At 37.1% G+C, this 19,952-nt stretch overlaps 1 protein-coding gene across 1 annotated transcript in view; it reads right to left on the bottom strand.

Annotated features, from left to right (window-relative positions):
* The window catches only part of FREM2 (FRAS1 related extracellular matrix protein 2), a 160,608-nt gene that overhangs the window by 133,290 nt on the left and 7,366 nt on the right, over positions 1-19,952 (bottom strand). Inside the window, exon 2 of the mRNA XM_004680334.1 lies at positions 16,953-17,042. Within this exon, the coding sequence (XP_004680391.1) occupies positions 16,953-17,042 (90 nt within the window). The remainder of the gene's footprint in view (positions 1-16,952; positions 17,043-19,952) is intronic.

The raw sequence follows: 19,952 nt of genomic DNA, 5'->3' as shown, positions 1-19,952 counted from the left end.
GAATTCCACCAACATGTGGACAAACCTGGACTTGACTCATTGCTTGGCTTATTTCCTATAAACAGGACGACTTTGGTAGGTAGAGTAATGGCTCCAAAGATCTCCACAACCTAATCCTTAGAATTTGTGGACTGTCACCTTATGTGGCAAAAAGTAATTACGATTGTAGATTGAGTTAAAGTTGCTAATGTGAGGATTATCTGATACAATCAAGATAGTTTTTTAAAGTAGAAGAAAGAGGCAGAAGGTAAGCCTTAGAGAGAGGTTTGAAGCTGCTGGAGGATGGAGAACACCTAGCCAGTTAATATAAGCAGTGTTAAAGAGCTGCAAGAAATTCTTCTGTAGAGCTTCCAATTTGTCTACATCTTCATTTGAACCTAGTTAAATCTGAGAATTCTGACCTGCAAACTGTAAGGCACTTAATTTGTTTCATAAGTCATTAAATTAGTGGTAATTTGTTATAGCAGCAACAGGACATTAATACAGTGACTGAGACATTTATTTTAATTGTTGAAACCTCACTTTCTTCCCAAGCAAAATGGGAAAAACAGAAACCTTTGATTGTTCCTATAATAACCCATGAATTGATTTGGGTAAATGTCTTGTCCCAAGGGAGGTATTCAATTAGATTTAGATTTTTTCCCCACCTCTTCCCTCTACCGACTGGACCATTCCCTACCTGCCACCATAAATTTTGCAATGATATCTACACTCAAAACTGGAGGTATGTAATTAGCAAATAACTCTCCAATAGATTTTACAGAATTATCTCTCAAATGTGTTAGTGTAATTTTTTTAAGATGAAGGAAAGAGAAACTGATAGAACAAGAGTCATTAGCAAATACTAAAGAACCTGTTTATATACAGCTTATCACTAGAGGATGTAAAATGAATCTGAGCTAGTAGATGGTCTGAATAAGCATCCCAGGAATTCAAAGTTCAAAAGATTATTATTAACCACATTTAATACTAAGAAGGAAAAGGAATGTAAAAGGGTCTTGGTCTCATCAATTCTACAAGGCAGGAAGAATGCAACTTGATTCCATCTGTAACAGTGGAAGAGAGAGTGTATATGGGTCAGAAATACCTTATCATCCCTGGAATAGGGTGCTATAATTAGTAATGTTAATAAGAGTAAAGTTTTTAAATAGTGCATTTTTTAAAAAATATAAAAATGTCCATAATTGTTTGGATAAGCTATAAAAAGTTATCATACAGTAGAATACAAAATAATTACTAAAAACAACTGCAAATCATTATTTTTGTAGATGTGTTTAAGACATAATATGGAATGTTAAAGACAAAGGCAGGCTGCAGACCACTAGAATTTGAATGATATCCCTTAGTTTTTATAAAACACATGGCATGGAAGGATACAGCTAACTACTTTAATTATTTAAAGTAATTATTCTGTCTGATTAGTGATATTATTATGATTTATAGTTTTTAGCTCTGCAACTGGTAATTTCTTAACCATGTATACACACATAACACATATCTACATAATATATGTATATTTGTTATGCATATATGTTATGTAGAAAGAAAATCTTAAGTAAATACTATCAGTGAAAACTCACTGTGATAGTTTTCTAGATACTGAGGTAAACACTACTGATGAAAACTCACTGTAATAGCAAAGTGTGAATATTTTCAAGAAAACCTTCTTAACCTCTCTATATTTGTCAAGAGAAAGACTTAACCATTTTCACCTAAAAGGTCACTTTCTGTTTGAAATTTGAATTACAGAAACCTAAAATAATATCTAATCCAATTTCATCCTATGTAAGAGTTTCAACACATTTGACAAAGGTCATTTTATCTTCACTTGAGTACTTTCAGTGACGTGACATGACATGACATGACGGCTAACTGCAATTTCGAGTAGTACTTCACAGCTAACCAAATCACCTTTCTCCCACTTGCAGACATTCGTAGTGGTTCCAAACTTAAGGTATTTAAAGACTGTGATAGTAAAAATTTATCAGGATGGACAGGATTGGGAACAAATGAAGAGATCAATTAATTCAAATGCATGTATGTGGGCAGGTTTGCAAGCATGTATGTGCATGAACTTATTTGTGTGTTGGTAAGCCAAGAAAGGGTAGGCATGATTTCTGAGCCAGCAAGGTGGAGATAGCAATGAGGGAAGCAAAGAAGAAGGAAAATGCAAGAGGTCTATACTACAAGTTTACTGCATTGATATTACAGAATCACAAAGATGTGTCTTGAAAGCCCAGGGGATGTGAAGGTAGCTGAATGTAGGATCTTAAGAATTTTTTTTCCATATCTGCTTTGAATTCACTGCATAACTTTGGAACTCAAAATTGTAAGCACCTGAAACCCTATTTCAAGTAAAAATTTATATATATGTAATACCTTAGAGTTTACAACAAATTTTCATTTCAATACTTACTTTAAGCTTTGATTAAGGTTAAACTAATTTACTGAATGCAAAGTGTCCTTCTGTCTACCTGCTACTACTAATTAAAAAAAAAAAAGAAAACGGATCAAGTAACAAAATCATCAGGGATTAAACAAACAGTTCAGAGGGCAGGCCCTTGATTTTTTAGACTAGAGTGATGAAGAAGAGCCTTCCACCTGCAGGATATACATCCTATGCTTCCTCTCTGCCCTGTGGGCCTCTAATTCCTAGCCACTGAGTTTTAGAAATCCCCAACATAAACATTATACGTGAAACTGTAATCACTGCAGATATTTGTGAATAGGCAAGAAATGTGTCATAAGTAATTAGTAAATACTAATAAGAAATAAGTGTCATAAGTAAATAAGCAATTAGTAACTGTTAATAAGACATAAATGTCATAAGTAGTAAAGTGTCAAATGTCCTTTTTATAATTACATGTTTGAGAACTGCAAGAACTCAGCTGGCTTTAGTTTTTTTTTTTTTTTTTTTTTTTTTTTTTCATAAAAAGGTAGCTTGGGGCCCTCCCTGGTGGCTCAATGGGTTAGAGCGCAGCACTGCAAGCTAGCTGCAGCCGCTTCAGTGCAAGTTCAATCCCCAGCCCCAGAGGTGACCCACATGGCACAGCAGACCTCTCCTGATCCGCCTGCTGCTCCCCTCAGCAGTGTACCTCATCAATCTTCCTGTATTGCTCCTCACTCTGTCTCTGGTGAATCTTCTCACCATCCCTGCACCTCTGGCCTGTACCTCAGTTCTGTGTTCATAAATAAATAAATCTTTAAAAGAAAATTAAAAGGTGGCTTTATGGCCCTCCCTTGTGGCACACGGGGTTAAAAACAGCACTATAAAGCTATCTGCAGCCACTGCAGGAAGAGTTCAATCCCCAGCCAGGTTAGTGACCCATATGGCGAAGCAGACCGCCCTGTCTCATACACTGCTCCCCTCAGCAGTGTATTTCAGTCAATCCACCTGCTCTGTTCCCCACACTGTCTCTGGTGACTCCTCTCCTCTCAACCCCCACACCTTCTGGCCTGCACCCGTTTTCTTGTATGCCTAAACACATAATTTTTTTTTTGAAAAGATGGCTTTAAATTCAGATGTTTTAAAATTTTTAACTAATATGGCTTCTTTAAAATCTATTTGTACATGAATATAATAAACTGGTGATTTGATAAATATTAAAACTTTAAGAACCGCAAAATCAAATGCTATCTGTTATCTATTATAGTAAGGGTCCATAACACATGGTCTGAGGCACATTGTCTACATATATTCATACTGTGAATAGTCAATCAAGTCTATTTAGGGAAAAAAAGACCAAAAACAGACAGACATCATGCCACAAGTGACCTATTCCTAGACATTTTTACTTTACCACATCAATTAGCACAGCAGACCACCCCTATCTTGCTCGCTGCTTCCCTCAGCAATGTATTTCAGTAGATCTTCCTGTTCTGCTCCCCTCTCTATCTCTAATGAATCCTCTCAACGCTTGCACCTCTGACCTAGACCCTAGTTCTTATATAAATAAATAAATAAATAAGTCTTTAAAAAAAAAAAAACTTTGCATTTAGGATTGAAGCCAAAATGCCTAGAAAACAACACTTTTAACCAGTCTATGACCCAGCCTATTATTGATCCTGGGGTATTAAGTTTCATCTAATTAAACCTTGCATTCCTGTGACTAATTCTTATGACTTTACAAAGATACTGGGTATTTAAGTGTCTCATATATTGTGCAAGATTTAAAAGGCATTTGTGAATAATTTGTCTAGTTCAAGAAAAGCTGAGAGTAGACTTAGCATCATGAACAATGTTGTTGATGTTAAGAACAATTTCTATAAGTAAGGTTATAAGTCACCTAATAATCAGTTTAAGGCAAAGTCTGTAGTACCTCATGTCTAATCATGGTTCAGGGAGAGGGCATCCTTTAGTTTAAAACTGCTTAAAATAAGAGATGATATCAAAATAAAAGCTTTTAAAATTATCAGTATTTTGATGAACCATTTGTACAAAACATCCTACTTGTAGGCACGTCAATAAAACACCGACACATACATATTATGCTGCACAGTATATTACGCTGTGTATGCTGCACATTCTACTCTTATTCTTCTGCTCCTTATATCACTTTGTAAATAATTATTCATATATATTTTTATATATGCACTCACATATGTATGTATAAATTATTTTATAATTGACACAAAGATTATCATTTAGTTCAATGTATGGATATATAAATTGCTATTTTGACTAGCCCTGGCTACAAATATGAGAGGACTCAGAAGAGGTGGTGCCCATAGAATGGACAAGGATAGAATTCAGGGAGAAAATGTGCTCGCGGGAAGTATATTTGGAAAGACAGGAATGCATGGAACAACATGGTCTGCAGGGGACTTGGGTTGTCTGTGCCCAGTACATCAGAAATGGCTTATTTGTGTATATGAAGAGTCTGAATTTTACCCTTTGCCTAGCAAGAGTCCCTTGAGAGTCAGAAAGTATAGATGCCATCAGCTTTGCTATTTGGAAAGTTAACTGTGGCAGTAGAAGAGAGGATAGAAGTATTAGTATATTTAAGAGAGAATTTAAAAATCACATTTATTTTTGAGGGACATAAGGTATATCTGGATCAGAAAGGAAATCAATGAGACAAAGAGATCCATTAGGAGAATTACATTAAAATTTATAAACTCTATAAATATTTATTGAACACCTTTATGTGCCAGGCACTGAGTATACATCAATTAAAAAGCAGAGCTGAAAACCCTGGTCCTCAAGTAAAATGCATTATATTATGGTGGGGACATTCACATAGCATTTACTATGTGCCAGTCATATTTAAGCAGTTGACATCTATTAAAGTCATTTAAGATTAACCTGATGCAGTTCTAATTGAACCAATGATTAGTTAGTGAAGGAATCTGATTCAACTAAAATTCAGGAAGCAAGTACAACTGATTAAATTTAGTAATTGAATGGACATGCATGATGAAACAAAACCACACTGGAGGTTTAGAGAACAAGGGTAACTTTTTCTTCAAAGGTTAATAATTTCTTCAATAATAAATGCTTTTCAATTCTGCAGCAACAATGCAGTGCACTTGGAGTTGGGCTATATCTGCACTAAATAAAGTAAATCAAGAGATATCACAACATAAAATGGCTCTTCTAGTTTCTTGGTGTTTGAAGTCACTGACCAGTTTTACCACTTGGTAAGTAGTTCTCTTGAATGAGGTTAGAAAACATTGTTTTCAGTGTCCTAAACTCATGTGTCACACAGCTATATACCTGCAGGTCAAGGCAGCAGGGAAGTGCTACCACAATACAATGCATGATGAAATCTGTTTGCACTAAGGAGCCAACAGAGAGACAGAAAGCAGGCCTTGCTGAGCTTCCTGGAAATGTAAAAAGGAAAACTGCGTGCAGACTTCCTTCATCAAAAAATGCTACAAAGGGAGCTATTTTTCAAATTTATCTCAAAATTAACATGAAGAATAAAAAAAAGGTTCTAAATTGAAAGTCAATCAACCATAATTATTTCCCCCTTTTTATTTCTTACTACCATGAATACTAATATCTTTCACAAAAAGTGAATCTTCTATTAAATGATATTTAGCCATAGTAGACTAATTCATTCTGGAAACGTCTACCATAACAATATAAGAATTTTACATGTAAGCCATCTGAAGGTACCCTCTTTGCTTAATATGACATTAATTCCTTTAATGGAAAATTGCTTATATACACTGTTTCATAATTGACCTTTTAGTCCTTGGGACCAGAGCCAGACGAATAAATTAATGATCTTAGTAAATTTAAACTAACTGTTCTAAGACAGAATGTTAAAAAAAAAAAAAAAAGATTTTTTTCATTTAAACATTTCTGCTCTTAAAATATGTACCTTATTAAGTCAATCTATGTTTGTGAAGCAAGAACAAAACTCCTTTATTTGTGTGGAGTTCACTCATTAATCACTTTATCACAAAGTTAAACTTTAATGGATCTTATTTATCCTTATTTGCAATCAGGATTAAGTATGGTATTTGTCCCTTTGACCTCACTGTGATACTGCAGAGAGACACATGGCTTTAATACTTAGAATGTTCATTATAATAGCTGCTAAATAAAATCTATATATCATTCAAGTATTATTTTATATGATAGAGGCACAAGTTTATAAAAAGTAGATAACTTTCCTAGCATATCATATGAAAAGAAGGTTTTACAATTTTATTAGCATTTTTTTTACTACAAATGATTGACAAGTTCAATACTCAGTTTTCAAGGGTCAATGTATATATTCACAGACTTACTTATAATAACCTTAATGGAGAATTTGAAAGGATATTTTTCTTTTTACCTAAATTTTCTAATTTTCTCAAAGATACATTGATTTAATTGCTTTGCTCATTACAATGTTGACTAACAGAATCATCACTGGCAGAGACAGTAACATTCTATATACGAATTATATTTCGGTGATTCCAAGAGCTGAATAAATCTTATGTTTTATCAATGCCTTCAGCCAGTTATGGCTCAGTGCATTAGAATTGCCATCACATCTGTCCATTGGACCTCATATGCTTAAACCCAGATGTTTCCAAGTGCTTCATTTTAGCTGGTTACTATATTAACCTTTTATCTATAAAGTTCATATTGGAATCATTAAAAATGAGAAATAGGGCTCTCCCCGGTGATGCAATGGGTTAGGACACAGCACTGCAAGCTGTCTGTAGCCATGTCAGTGCGAGTTCGATCCCTGGCCCAGGAGGTGATCCACATGGCGTTGCAGACCTCTCCTGACTTAGCAGTGTACTTCGTTAATCTGCCTGTTCTGTTCCCCACTCTGCCTCTGGTGAATCCATTCACTGCCTCTGCACCTCTGGTCTGTATCCCAGTTTGGTATGCATAAATAAATATATAAATCTTTAAAAAATAATTTCTGCAGGAAAGATATTTATTAAAAAATGAGAAATAAAATATGCAAACTGATCGCAAGAAATACAGGGTTTGTTATTTCTATTATATGATTATAGGGAAACTCCCTAATTAGTAGTTTAATGAAAATATTGGTTTAGCCACTTATTCAAGGTGAAATAGATTTGGAGGTATTATATCTTTTAAACTCAGCATAGCAAACGGTTTCATCACGTTTTCCATTTCATCCTTGTAAAGCCCAACCCTTCGGCCCAAACAGTCGGCTTTAAAGAGCCATACAGCCAAATCTGAAAAACAGCCACTGTGACAAAGACAAGAGAAATGAAGAAGAAAGGAAGAAACTGAGAGAAAGCCACTGTGACAAAGACAAGAGAAATGAAGAAGAAAGGAAGAAACTGAGAGAAACCGAAGAGACGTGATATAGGAACGGAGGGGGAGGAAGACGTTGGGGAGACAGTGAAGCTCTGAAAACCCTTTTAGCAGCAGCCTCAACAACAGCTTTAACTCGCTGCACTTTCATCCTTACAGTGCAACAGGAAACGTCTGGCCTGAGTGATCCCATTTCCATGAATTATCTTACTCAATCTTCAGGGGACCCCATTAGTTCGGTGCTATTACTGTCCCTCTTTACAAACGGAACTGATGCTAAGAAAGGGTTCACCTATCTCACCGACAATCACCAACTAGAAGGGGCCCTGTATCCACTCTCTCTCCAGTCCAGCTCTCCAGCATCACCCTGTGCTGCGTCTGGTGTGTCGGCTGCGCTCCAGGCAAGCTGTTTCTGCTGGACTGAGCACAGGCAGCCAGGCCCTCACATGTGTGTTTCCCTCTGCATGGCACATGGCTTCCTCCCTTCTTCCTGTGGCAGCTTCAGCTCATCCTAATCTAAACTTAAATATCACCTTTCAGAGGTTTTTCCTGACAGCTGCATCTCTATCTTGCATGTAATTATAACCTACATAATACTTTAAACACTGTATAAATGTTTCATTTGTCTGCTGTTTTATCACCCATCCCTCCTGGAATCTCAAGTCAAAAACATGACAGCAATGTTGATCTCTGCTTTCTCAGATCCCAACAGATGCCTGGAACATAGTGAATGATTCAGAAACACTTGTTGAATAATTCAATAAATAAATGAACAAGCACGTTAGGATTGAGCATGTTAGGATTCATGCTGAATTCTGGTTCTTTGTTATATTCTCATGGGTTCTAGCAAATACAGAATTATATCTATCACAACCGTACATGGGGCTATTAATAGCACCCTGAATTCCTCCCAGCTGCCCAGAGCAAACGTAAAGAGATAGATTTAATTATTACTAAGTTATAAATACATATCAGATAAATATTTTATTTGTGATTATGGCATATTAATCACTTATGAGTGATTTAGTCAGTTTTTAAAGGGCCATTAATACTGATTTTGAGCATAAATACAAAACCAAGCTAAACCTCCAGAAATGTTTTTAACAAGAATTCAAACACACTGAATGATTTAATGAATTAAGAAAAATTTCCTTTAAAAAAGCCAATAAAGGCCCTCCCTGGTGGCGCAGCGGGTTAAAGCACAGCACTGAGAATCTGAAGCCACTTCCGCATGAGTTTGATTCCCGCCTGCCGCCTGCCCCGGAGGAGACCACATGGCGAGCCAGACCTCTCCTGACCCGCCCGCTGCTTCCCTCAGCAGTGTACTTCGTCAATCTGCCTGTTCTGCTCCCCACTCTGTCTCTGGTGAAGCCTCTCACCGCCCCTGAGCCTCTGGCCTGTACCCCAGTTCTGTATGCACAAATAAATAAATCTTAAAAAAAAAAAAAAGCCAATAAAAATAGCATATTTAGATCCTCCCTGGTGGCACAGAGGGTTAAAGCACAGCACAAAGAAGCTTAAGCCACTTCCGCATGAGTTCGATTCCCGCCTGCCCTGGAGATGACCATATGGCCCGGCAGACCTCTCCTGACCCACCTGCTGCTCCCCTCAGCAGTGTACTGTCTATCTGCCTGTTCTGCTCCTCACTCTGTCTCTGATGAATCCTCTCACTCTCCGCATCTCTGGCCTGTACCCCAGTTCTGTACAAATAAATAAATAAATCTTTTTAAAAAAAATAGCATATTTATATGACATATAATATTGGAATTAGGCTAAAGAAAGAAAACTAGTAAAATTTACTTTTCCTTAACTATTAATGGGGATAACTTCTTTCATGGATACAGTCTAGGTCACTTCTAAAGTCATGTTTTTAAAGCAGGAATCTGGCATAGAAAAACTTTGATGACTGGAACTGTTTTGAACTGATTAGTGAAAAAAGAAAGGCTTATAGACATTTAGTTATGGTAGACAACACCTCTTCCCAGGACCTGTATTTTAGTAGAACTTGTGCTCTTTTACAGATTAAAAATATTTGTATCAGTGCCTAACATTACTTCACAGTCTTATTATAACTCCCTAAGGCACTAGTATCTTTCCTCTGGTTCTCATGTCACTAGCAATTAATTTTATTGCCAAGAATGCTTGATTTTTTTTTTTCTAAGCTGAGTATGTTTGTATAGTCTTTTAATGCCTGTACTCAAACCTTGTTCTCCGATGTACTGCACTTTATTTTTCCATCCCTTGCTTTAATTTCAAGCTAATTATCAATAATTGCTGTACCTTCAATTCTGAAGTTACCCTGGTCACCTTCAAGCAAAAACTTGTGCTCTTTCTAACTAGAATGAAAACGTTCTAGTCTCCTGGTGTCTGTGTATGCAATTGTCAAATACTGGAGTAAGAAACCAAAATCCCTGACTTAACTGACATTTCATTGACTGTAATGACTTTGCAGCCTCTCTTACTATGTCAACATGCTATTTATATCTCTCAATAGCATATGAATTTAGAACCTTGGCAGAGGGAAAAGTGGGCACCAGAGGGCATAATCAAAGAGAGTAGCAACAAATGTCTGGCTACAGACCAGATGTGTTATAATGGCCAACACAGCAACCATACACCATGCAACTGGAGAGTTGAAAAGAGGAAATGATAAACCAGTTGGTATAATGGAGATAAAAGCAGAACTCTGGGGCCCTCCGTGGTATAATGGGTTGAAGTGCAGCACTGCAAGTGAGCCGCAGCCACTTCAGTGAGAGTTCGATCCCCAGCCCCGGAGGTGACCCACATGGTGCAGCAAACCTCTCCTGTCTTGCCCTCTGTTCCTTCACAGTATATTTCAGTAGATCTACCTGTTCTGCTCCACATTCTGTCTCTGGTGAGTCATCTCACTGCCCCTGGACCTCTGACCTGTACCCCTGTTCTTTTCGCATAACAAATATATATATATATATTTTAAAGGAGAACTCCTCTTAATCGTTCTATCAAACAGATGGTCATATACCTAAATCTTACACCTACCAGGAAATATATTGTATAAGAAGCAGAGGCTTTGGACTACAAACAAGCAAAAGCTAAGAAAAATGTACACAATGACTTGTTAATGAAGACAGAGGAGGATACTTTATTCTAAAATAACTATCTTCTACGCTCCCTGTTACTGTGTCTCATGTCACAGGAGGCACAAATAGGGTAATTAAACACACTTAAGGTTGTGGTCTGACTTTAAAATCTCATTTATAGAAAAAAATTTCGATTTCCCTTTAAAGTGTAAAATTCTATAATTGTTTATGGAATACACTGACAATTATTTTTGTCTGCAAAGAAGTCTTTAAGGATAACATGAACTCCAAACTGGTGGTTACTGTGAATCTCTTCAATCTTAAATAAATTTCACTGAAGGTTTCAAAGGAATTTTCACAGCAGTTGACCTTATGTGTCTAACAATGTGAAAGCTTTTCTAAATATCTTTCTTGGTGCCACAGGGATTTTAATTAATGTGACTGACTTTGTCATCATCTGGTTGGAAGCAACTTTGGAGAGGAAATGACATTTGAGCTGGGTGCTGAAGAGTGATTAACAGTCATTAGGTTGAGGGTGGGACATACCTGGAATAGTTAGGTGAGCTAGGTTTTCACATCACAATAAAGAACTAAAAAAATGTTCCTTGTGGGGAAAACTGAAAAGGGACAGGCACAACTTCATATTAGAATACTTTATAGAAAAATTATAGCGTTAAATGCAAAGGAGTAGTCAGATCAAAATATGTTTATTTATGAAAGGGATAAAAGAATACATGCTTTTTCCTCACAGTAAGTTCCAGAATATTAGATCTAGAAATATTATTCAAAGAAACAATGATCAAAGGAAGATGTATTTTCCAGTTCTGTATTATTATATTAAGTTACCCTTATGAGGACATAAAGAGTGACCACAGGAAGGAAGAGAAGACATTTAGACAAATCCTTAAGTGATAGCTATACAGACACAGGAAATTCTTAGGTGATGGTACGGATAATGGGGGCACATTTCCAAACTTTAGAGTTTGAGCTGATAGATTCTAATTATGAACTTCCATGTTCACTGGCCCTAGCACGTGTGGGTGAATGGCCTCTCTGATAGGACATTTTCATATTCTTCACTGATGTTCTAACACACATATCTTATTACTAAGGGATTATGTTGAGAATTACACCCTATTTTATAATTATAATCTTAAGGACTGTGTAATATTTTGCTATATTCATGCTATTACCAAAAAGATTTTTCTGTTTTTATTGTGCATTTAATGGTTAAAACATGGTGAGATAAGTCTGCCTGTAAGCTTTTGTTTCAGTTGAGTCAATTTTTAAGTAGAATATCACAGCCTTCTTTACTCTAATTGCATATTCACAGATTTTTCTTCAAAAATATTTTCTCTGTTCCCACTTTCATAGGTAGTATGCAAATACACCTGCTTGATCATAAGTCCCATGCTAATTTTTCAAGTCTCTCTTCAGTTTAACTGATGAAATACATATAAAATGACTCCTTGAGGTTGATTTGTTACTTATTTGAACTTTAGAAATAATAAATATTTTTTTGCCTAAGTTTAAAAATAAGAATAACATTATGAAACCAGCATCAAATACTATAAATTTTAAGGCATAATGACTTTAATGCACTATAAGATAAAAAATATCACTCTAGGAAATAGACTTTTATGTCTCTCAGAAGATCTCATCCTAACATCATTCTTTTTTTTTATTACAAAAGTTTGTTTTTACATCATTTTGTACTCTAACATCATTCTTATGTATTAACCTTTCCTAATAACTTGTGCAAGGAACCCAGAAACATTTGGGTGATTCTCCTCTCAAGCTCATCCTGAATAAATGTGGTTGTTGTTATTTAGGAGAAAAAAATCGAGAATTCAAGTAAGTCTCCAGTTGTCTGGTTATACAGTTGAGAGAGGCCTGTAACCTAACACTATAACTCAATTTCCCCATCTGCCAAATAGGAGTAATAAATTTTTTAAATAAAAGAGAGCATCAAAGAAATGCTATGAAGGCAAAGTTGTATAAATAATAATAAATCATATAAAAAATTTAAGATCCAATTAAAAGAACCCTAAAATAGAGGATTTCCTGTGCATGTGTGTGTGTGTGTGTGTGTGTGTGTCCATGTGCTATATCAACCAACATTAAGTTTACACACAGTAGAACTTTTTAAGTGAAAATTCTGACATCTCTATTTCAAATATGTATTTTTTTACTTTGTCATTTGGTTATAGCCCCAAAGTGCTCCCACACCCAAAATCAACTCTCTCCACTGCACTATCCTATTAACAGTAGATCCTAATCCATTACTATATCATAGCAGAAGAATTCTGTGGCTAACCACATTTTTACATTAATATAATTAAATCTGAATACGAGATTCTAACATTCTGTTTTCCTCAATCTCTTCTTCCATTTCTTGAGTTCTGAAATTGAAAGGTGTATTTTAAAGGTTGCTTGAACATTATGCTTGCTCCAGTAATTTCCTTAGGTAATCACTATCCTAAAAGAAAATAAATGCAAAATACAAAAAATAAAGTTTCAGATTCAACCAACTTGGAGCTTTCTCAAAAGATGACACATGGAGGCCCTCCCTGGTGGTGCAAGGGGTTAAAGCACAGCACTATGAAGCCACTGCAGCATGAGTTCGATCCAGAGTGAGGGAAGTGACCCACATGTCACAGCAGAGCTCTCCTTTCCCTCCCACTACTCCCCCCCACCTCCACCAGTGTATTTGCAGTCATCCACCCATTCTGCCCCTACTCTGTCTCTGGTGAATCCTCTCACCACCTGCATCTCTGGCCTATACCCCAGTTATTAGATGCATAAACAAATAGCTATTTAAAAAAAAAAAATTAAACATGGATGTGCCACATGACCCAGGCAATTCCACGCCTAGCTATCTACCAGAAGAATGAAAAAATACTAATTCAAAAGGAAACTTGTACTCGCATGTTCACTGCAGCACTATTTACAATAGCCAGGATATGGTAACAGCCTCAGCGTCTAAAAACAGAGAAATGGGTTAAGAAGATGTGGAGGGTGTGTGTGCACGCATATGTAGAATGCAATGCTACTCGGCTATCAAAAATAACTTCCTGCCATATGCAGCATCAAGAATGGAGCTGTAGAGGATTAAGCTAAGCAAAATTAATCAGAAAGAGAAAGACAAGTTCTAGGTGTTGTCACTTATATGTGAAATATAGACAGAAAAAAAACAAAGGCTCAGATAAAGGAGGAGGGACTAGAACAGAGGGGTGCACAGGGGTTGTGGGTGGACTGTGGGTTCTTTGGTGGTGGGTAATCTATGGCAGTAACACCTAAAGAGGGAAGTCTTACACTTCTAAAATGCAAATAACATTGTAAACCAATATTGGGCCACCTGATTAAAGACAGCGCTATCACGCTATAACACACGCCACTGCAGCAGAGTCTGATGATCCTCCACCAGCCAGGAAGCTGACTCACCTGGCACAGCAGACCACTCCTCTCTTGCCTGATGCTCCCCTCAGTAGTGTATTTTCATCAAACTGCCTGTCCTGCTCCCTACTCTGTCTGGTGAATCCTCTCACCGCCCCCACTACCGTACCTCTGGCCTATACCCCAGCTCTTGTATAATTCAGTAAAGCATAAATCAATCCTTTTAAAAGACAATGAAGGTCCTCCCTGGTGGCCCAACGGATTAGGGCACAGCACTGCAAACTAGCTGCAGCCGCTCCCCACCACCCCCTGCCCGCACCCCGGAGGTGATCCACGTGGTATGGCAGACCTCTCCTGACACTCCCGCTGCTCCCCTCAGCAGCATACTTCATTGATCTGCCTGTTCTGCTCCCCACTCTGTCTCTCACTGCCCCTGCACCTCTAGCTTGTACCCCAGTTCTGTATGAATACATAAATAAATCTTTAAAAACTGAGTAAATATATGATTTTTAATTTTTAATCCTGCAGGTCACAATGTTTATTCTGTCAGTGGAAAGTTTCCTTACAGTAGGGAAGTTAAAACAAATTATGCCGTGCAGTGTGCCAGGATCCTCCCAGCACCCATGTGGTGCCCAGAGAGGGGAACAGGAGGCTAAACAGCAATGGCTGGGAGTTTGGTTTTTCACATGAAACTACAGCGCTGAGAAGGCTTCTGAAATGATTTAGTTCCTATTTCCATAAACATAATCTTTAATGGCTCAGCTATATTTTCAACAAATCCAAAAATGAGCCCAGCCTGTTCAGCGAGTCATTCCTCACTTAAGACTGGAAATATGATACTGCATAATGTTTCCCAAAGTTTGAATACCTACCACGAGTTTAAAGTAAATGCTACCATTCCACCCAGCTACAAAAGGAATGTGCAAGATTATGGAATACACACACACACACACACATATTCATCATTGCCCTGAGTGAAGAAACAAATCTGAAAGAGGATAGGTTATAATGTCTTAGAATTACAGCCCTTGGATTCAAACTTTTTGATAATTTAAAGAAAGCCATACTTTTGCTATTGAGGTTTATTCAGTGGTTGTAAGAGATAAGCATGGTGTCTTGAATTAATAATTTGTTTCTTTAGTTTTGACATACTACACGGTTTTGATTTAGCATCTCACGCTAAAGTTTACTTATAGGAGAATTTCCCACTTGAGCAGCAAGATTCAACAAGGGGATTACTTTTTATAAGTTAGCCTCCTTCTTAGAAGTTGTTTTCCTACAAGCTTCTTTTTATCATTTTGTAGAATATAAACTATGATTTGGTTATTACAAAAATAGATATTGGGCCCTCCCTGGTGGTGCAGTGGGTTGAAGCACAACACTAGGAAGCTAGCAGCAGCTGCTTCAACATAAATTCGATTCCCAGCCAGGGAGCTGATCCACATAGCACAGCAGATCTCTCCCGTCTCTCTCGCTGCTCCCCTCAGCAGTGTACTTTATCCATCTGCCTGTTCTGCTCCACTCTTCTCTGGTGAATCTTCTCACCGCCCCCACCTCTGACCTGTACCCCAGTTCTGTATGCATAAACATGCATAAACAAATAAATCTTTAAAAAATAGATATTAAATTGAATCTATAAACCCAAGTTAATATATATAATATATATATTATATATATATACTTCTCTGGCACACACCCACCAGATGTCACTTTTCAGAGCTATGATCACCTTATGTTCAACGATATTTTAAACATACATTATTTAATGCTTCAAAAAATATGAAGGATAAGCATAATATCTTTTTGAGTAGATGACATAATAGTTGCCATTTTGAAAAAGTATCAGAAGGAAACAGATGACTGAATCTGAATCATTTCTCTTCTTTCCTCTCTCACACATGTCTCCCCACTGATTTTGTCCTGTTCACACAACACATGTACTTCCTGACATTTATTTGCTTCTCCTGAGAGCACAAGCATACAAAAGCATCTCTCTGATTAACTAGAAAAGCCAATTTTTTTTCTTTGTCTACAGGGTTAGGAGGAGACACTGTCAGAGGCAGTAAAGAATGTGAGGGACAGTCAGGACTTTGGGGGAGTCGTGACAATAAATTGCTGAGGGCACTCAGATATCAAATCATACCTTATTTTGCACAGCATTCTTGGGCTCCTGCAGGCAAAACTTTAGCTGGACTAACTCACAGAATCCACAATGGTAAGAAAATCATTACACATACTGATTCTGGTGAGATAAAGCGTACATTTAAATAGCAATGATTTCTTGTGACTGCAACGTGTTACACATCAAAAACAATCCACAAAGCTCCTATGTACAAATTAGAAAAAAAGCGTCATGTGCTAACTTGCACACGGCAGACACACCCTGTTATGCACACTCAATAGGCACAAGCTTGCAAGAGAAGATGGGCTGGATTCCAGCATCCTTCCAGCATCTCATTTCGTGCAGAGCGTAAGCTGAACAACTGGACATGGGTTTTTATTTCTATTATCTTTCTTTTGAGTGCTTCACAAATCATAAGATAAAAATAATACCAAAGTAGAACATTTAACATCACGTTTTAATGACACGTAGAATTAAGTCACATTGAGAATAGGAGACATTCTATAGCAAATATCAACTTGCTAGATTCAGGTGAGCAGGAAGCAATAATTGACACGGATGCCTTGTAGTCAAGTTGCCAAAGTGCAACTAACACAAGTTGCTCTTTTCTTTTATATTAACAGGAGAGGGGAATACTTACCACCATCTTCAACTGTAAAATGGAACACATCACTTGTGGCATTGGCCCCTTCTCTTAAAACATAGCATATTTTCATGTCATCAATGTCAGCTAGAAGAACAATCAGAAAGTGAGGTGATTAATTACTAGGGCAAAATCAGTGATTCTGACTCAAGGTCCTCTTGCCTATTATTTTCCTGTAGCCATATTTAGTTTTCTTTCTTCTAAGGGAAACAGTGCTGTCTTCTCAAATCTCTAAGTCCCTTGATTTCAGCTGTCCCATGGAAATATGATCCCTCACATAGATAAAAAGCGCAAGAGCTAGATTATAATAATAGCAAGGTATTGCCCCTCCCAATTTATCTGCATGCTCATGCACCAAAGAAGTGATTATCTAAATATGGAATGTCAGACTCCATGACAGGTGGAAAGGGAGATATTTTGAGGCATGGCAAATTTCCTATTGAAACCACACCCTTTACTTCCTTGGAGGACTGCAACTAAAAGGTTCCCTTTCCTCCTTCATGCTGATTTTTCTTATCTCTTATAGCACAGTAAGCCTGTTTTAGGCTCTCCAAAGTTTGAAAGAAACAGTCAAGAAGATATTCCCAAATCCCACAGATTGACAACATGATTCAATGTCATAGAGAATTTGTAACAGAAAATATCTAGTAACAACTGAAAGCTTCATTCAGAGTGAAGTTATTCTTCCTTAGAAATGCTCTTTCTGCTGCTTTCTATTCTGTCAATTTAGATAATTGTTTCAGTGAAGCCACGCATACAATTTTTAAACTTTATTAACCCATTTGACCAGCTTGTCTCTTTAATCAAGCCACACAGAAACCATAAAGCAGCCAATACTCTGTAATAGCCACGATGGTCTGCTATTTGATGCAAGCCATCAAATAAGTAGTTATTTCCAAAGCAACATCAAATCAAAATCATAGCTAAAAATAGCATCAATGAAGGTGTGTCACATTTATTTTGCTAACACATGTTGTATGGTTTTTCTTATCTCCTAGAGGCTCTAATATGTTCATGTTACAAGCTTCAAAGGCATTTTATCTAAGGATAAGTTTATGATGCAGATTAGAATCAACAAGTTACTCCACAGATTTCTATATCTCCAGGTTACATATGTGCCACACACACTTCGCCTTGGCTCATAGTTTTGAAAGATGACTTACGTACAGCCAGACATCTGAGGAGAGGAAAAATCAGATTTAATAGTTAATGATACCGTCTGGCTAACCGCAGTCCTTGGAAGTGAAGTCAATGCAGTAAGTTTTGTTCTCCCTGAGCATTTCATTTCTAACTTTAATATAATGTTCCAGACTTCTGCCAATTGTCATTTTTAAGTTCCTGCATGACAAACTCTCCTAGAAGATTTTATTTTTAAGTTCAATTCTCACAGTCCTTTACTCAGGGTCAGTAAAGGTTCAAATGCTTCTTAATTTATAAGAAAAACACCCAGAGGTGTGGGGAAACCATACTTGCCCTTTCCTTGTGCATTATATAATTCACCTGCAGGGTGAGGAATGGAAGCCCCCATACAGCTCTTTACCCCTCTACCCTTTACCCCCTAACTTTCACAACCTTGAGCTGACAACCCAGGCAGGAAGTGAACTAACTCCAAGATACTCTGTGTAAGAACCCTGCTCTCACCGAGGGGAGGGCCTTTCAATGGCCCCATTTCATCTTTAATTTTGTAAATTGAAGGCTCTATTACAAGAATGGAAAAAAGTGTTCAGTATACCCAATCTCTCCTACATTGTCTGCATAAGCAGAAAATACCATATGTAGGAGATAATTGTTAAAATGAAACTGATTTTTAAGAAGTTCTTTTTAAAGTAAAGGAATATGCATATAATTCTATGATACTCATTACTCTTCCATGTGAAGGCAGACAAAATTGATTGGTTGCAACCACTAAAAACCCTTTTCATTTTCTTTATAATTCTGTTGATATAATTCATGATTCATAAAAAGAACAGGTTTTTACATAAATTTTCCAAGACTTTGATCACGAGACTTTGTACAGGTACCTCTAAAAATAACTGAAATACATTACAAAGAGAGACACCAGGTGGTGTCACTAATATGTGGAATATAGAGAAACCAAACCAAGGTCCAGAGAAGTTTCAAAACTAACCCTTGGAAGCTGCCTCCAGAACTGAAGCGTCCAGGGCAAGAGAGGTGGGCGAGGGAGAACAAAGAAGGAAGGAAGCACAATGGATGGTGGTGTGGTCGTGGATGCACCATATTATCGCTACGTGATTGGGGAGAGACCCTCATATGAGGCAATTTAAAAAATTAATTTACAATATAATAAATAAATGAATAAGTAAAAGTACGTCTTAAGGCACAAAAGTATTAGGCTAAAAATCTAGTAACCAAGGTGTCATGTTCTTTAAACATCTAGAAATCAGCTAGGTTTTCTTCTCATTGCTAAACACATATCAAGTCTAATTCAATTAATCTACACAATAATTCTATGGGTTTTCTAAATTTTTTCTTTTAATATTAGTCCCCAGGCCCTGGTTCCAAGTATATGGGGAAATTCCTGAAAGAAATCACTCTGTACTGGTTGTAGAGAGGAAAAGATTCAGGGACTTGAAACAAGTGAGTTTGGCCTGCATGGAAGGGATAGGAGCAGCTAGACAAAGAGGAAAAGTTTGAAGTAATCAAGTAGTAGCTCTAACTTATCTAATTGTCTAATTCTACCTTAACTTTTTCTAATCACCAACTGGAATGAATGTTAACAAATAGTTGTTGTTGTTTTGCCTCTTAGAGACCACTTAGCCAATCCATTTGTGAATAACCCTCTCTGGCACAGGCGCTAACTTGATTTACCTCAGTGCATTGAAAGACCATCAGAATAGTTTATGCTTTCATGACACATCAAAAACACAGCAAATAAGAGCATAGTCATCACTCTCGACCAGGCTTTCATTTCCAACTGGGGGGGGGGGCAGCCACTGTCACTCTAAGATGGTGCTCTCTCTCCACATTTACTCACTT

This window comes from Condylura cristata, unplaced genomic scaffold (assembly GCF_000260355.1).
Source record: "Condylura cristata isolate star-nosed mole 26May11 unplaced genomic scaffold, ConCri1.0 scaffold00010, whole genome shotgun sequence".
Classification (NCBI taxonomy): domain Eukaryota; kingdom Metazoa; phylum Chordata; class Mammalia; order Eulipotyphla; family Talpidae; genus Condylura; species Condylura cristata.
This window is presented reverse-complemented; position numbering and strand designations above follow the sequence as displayed.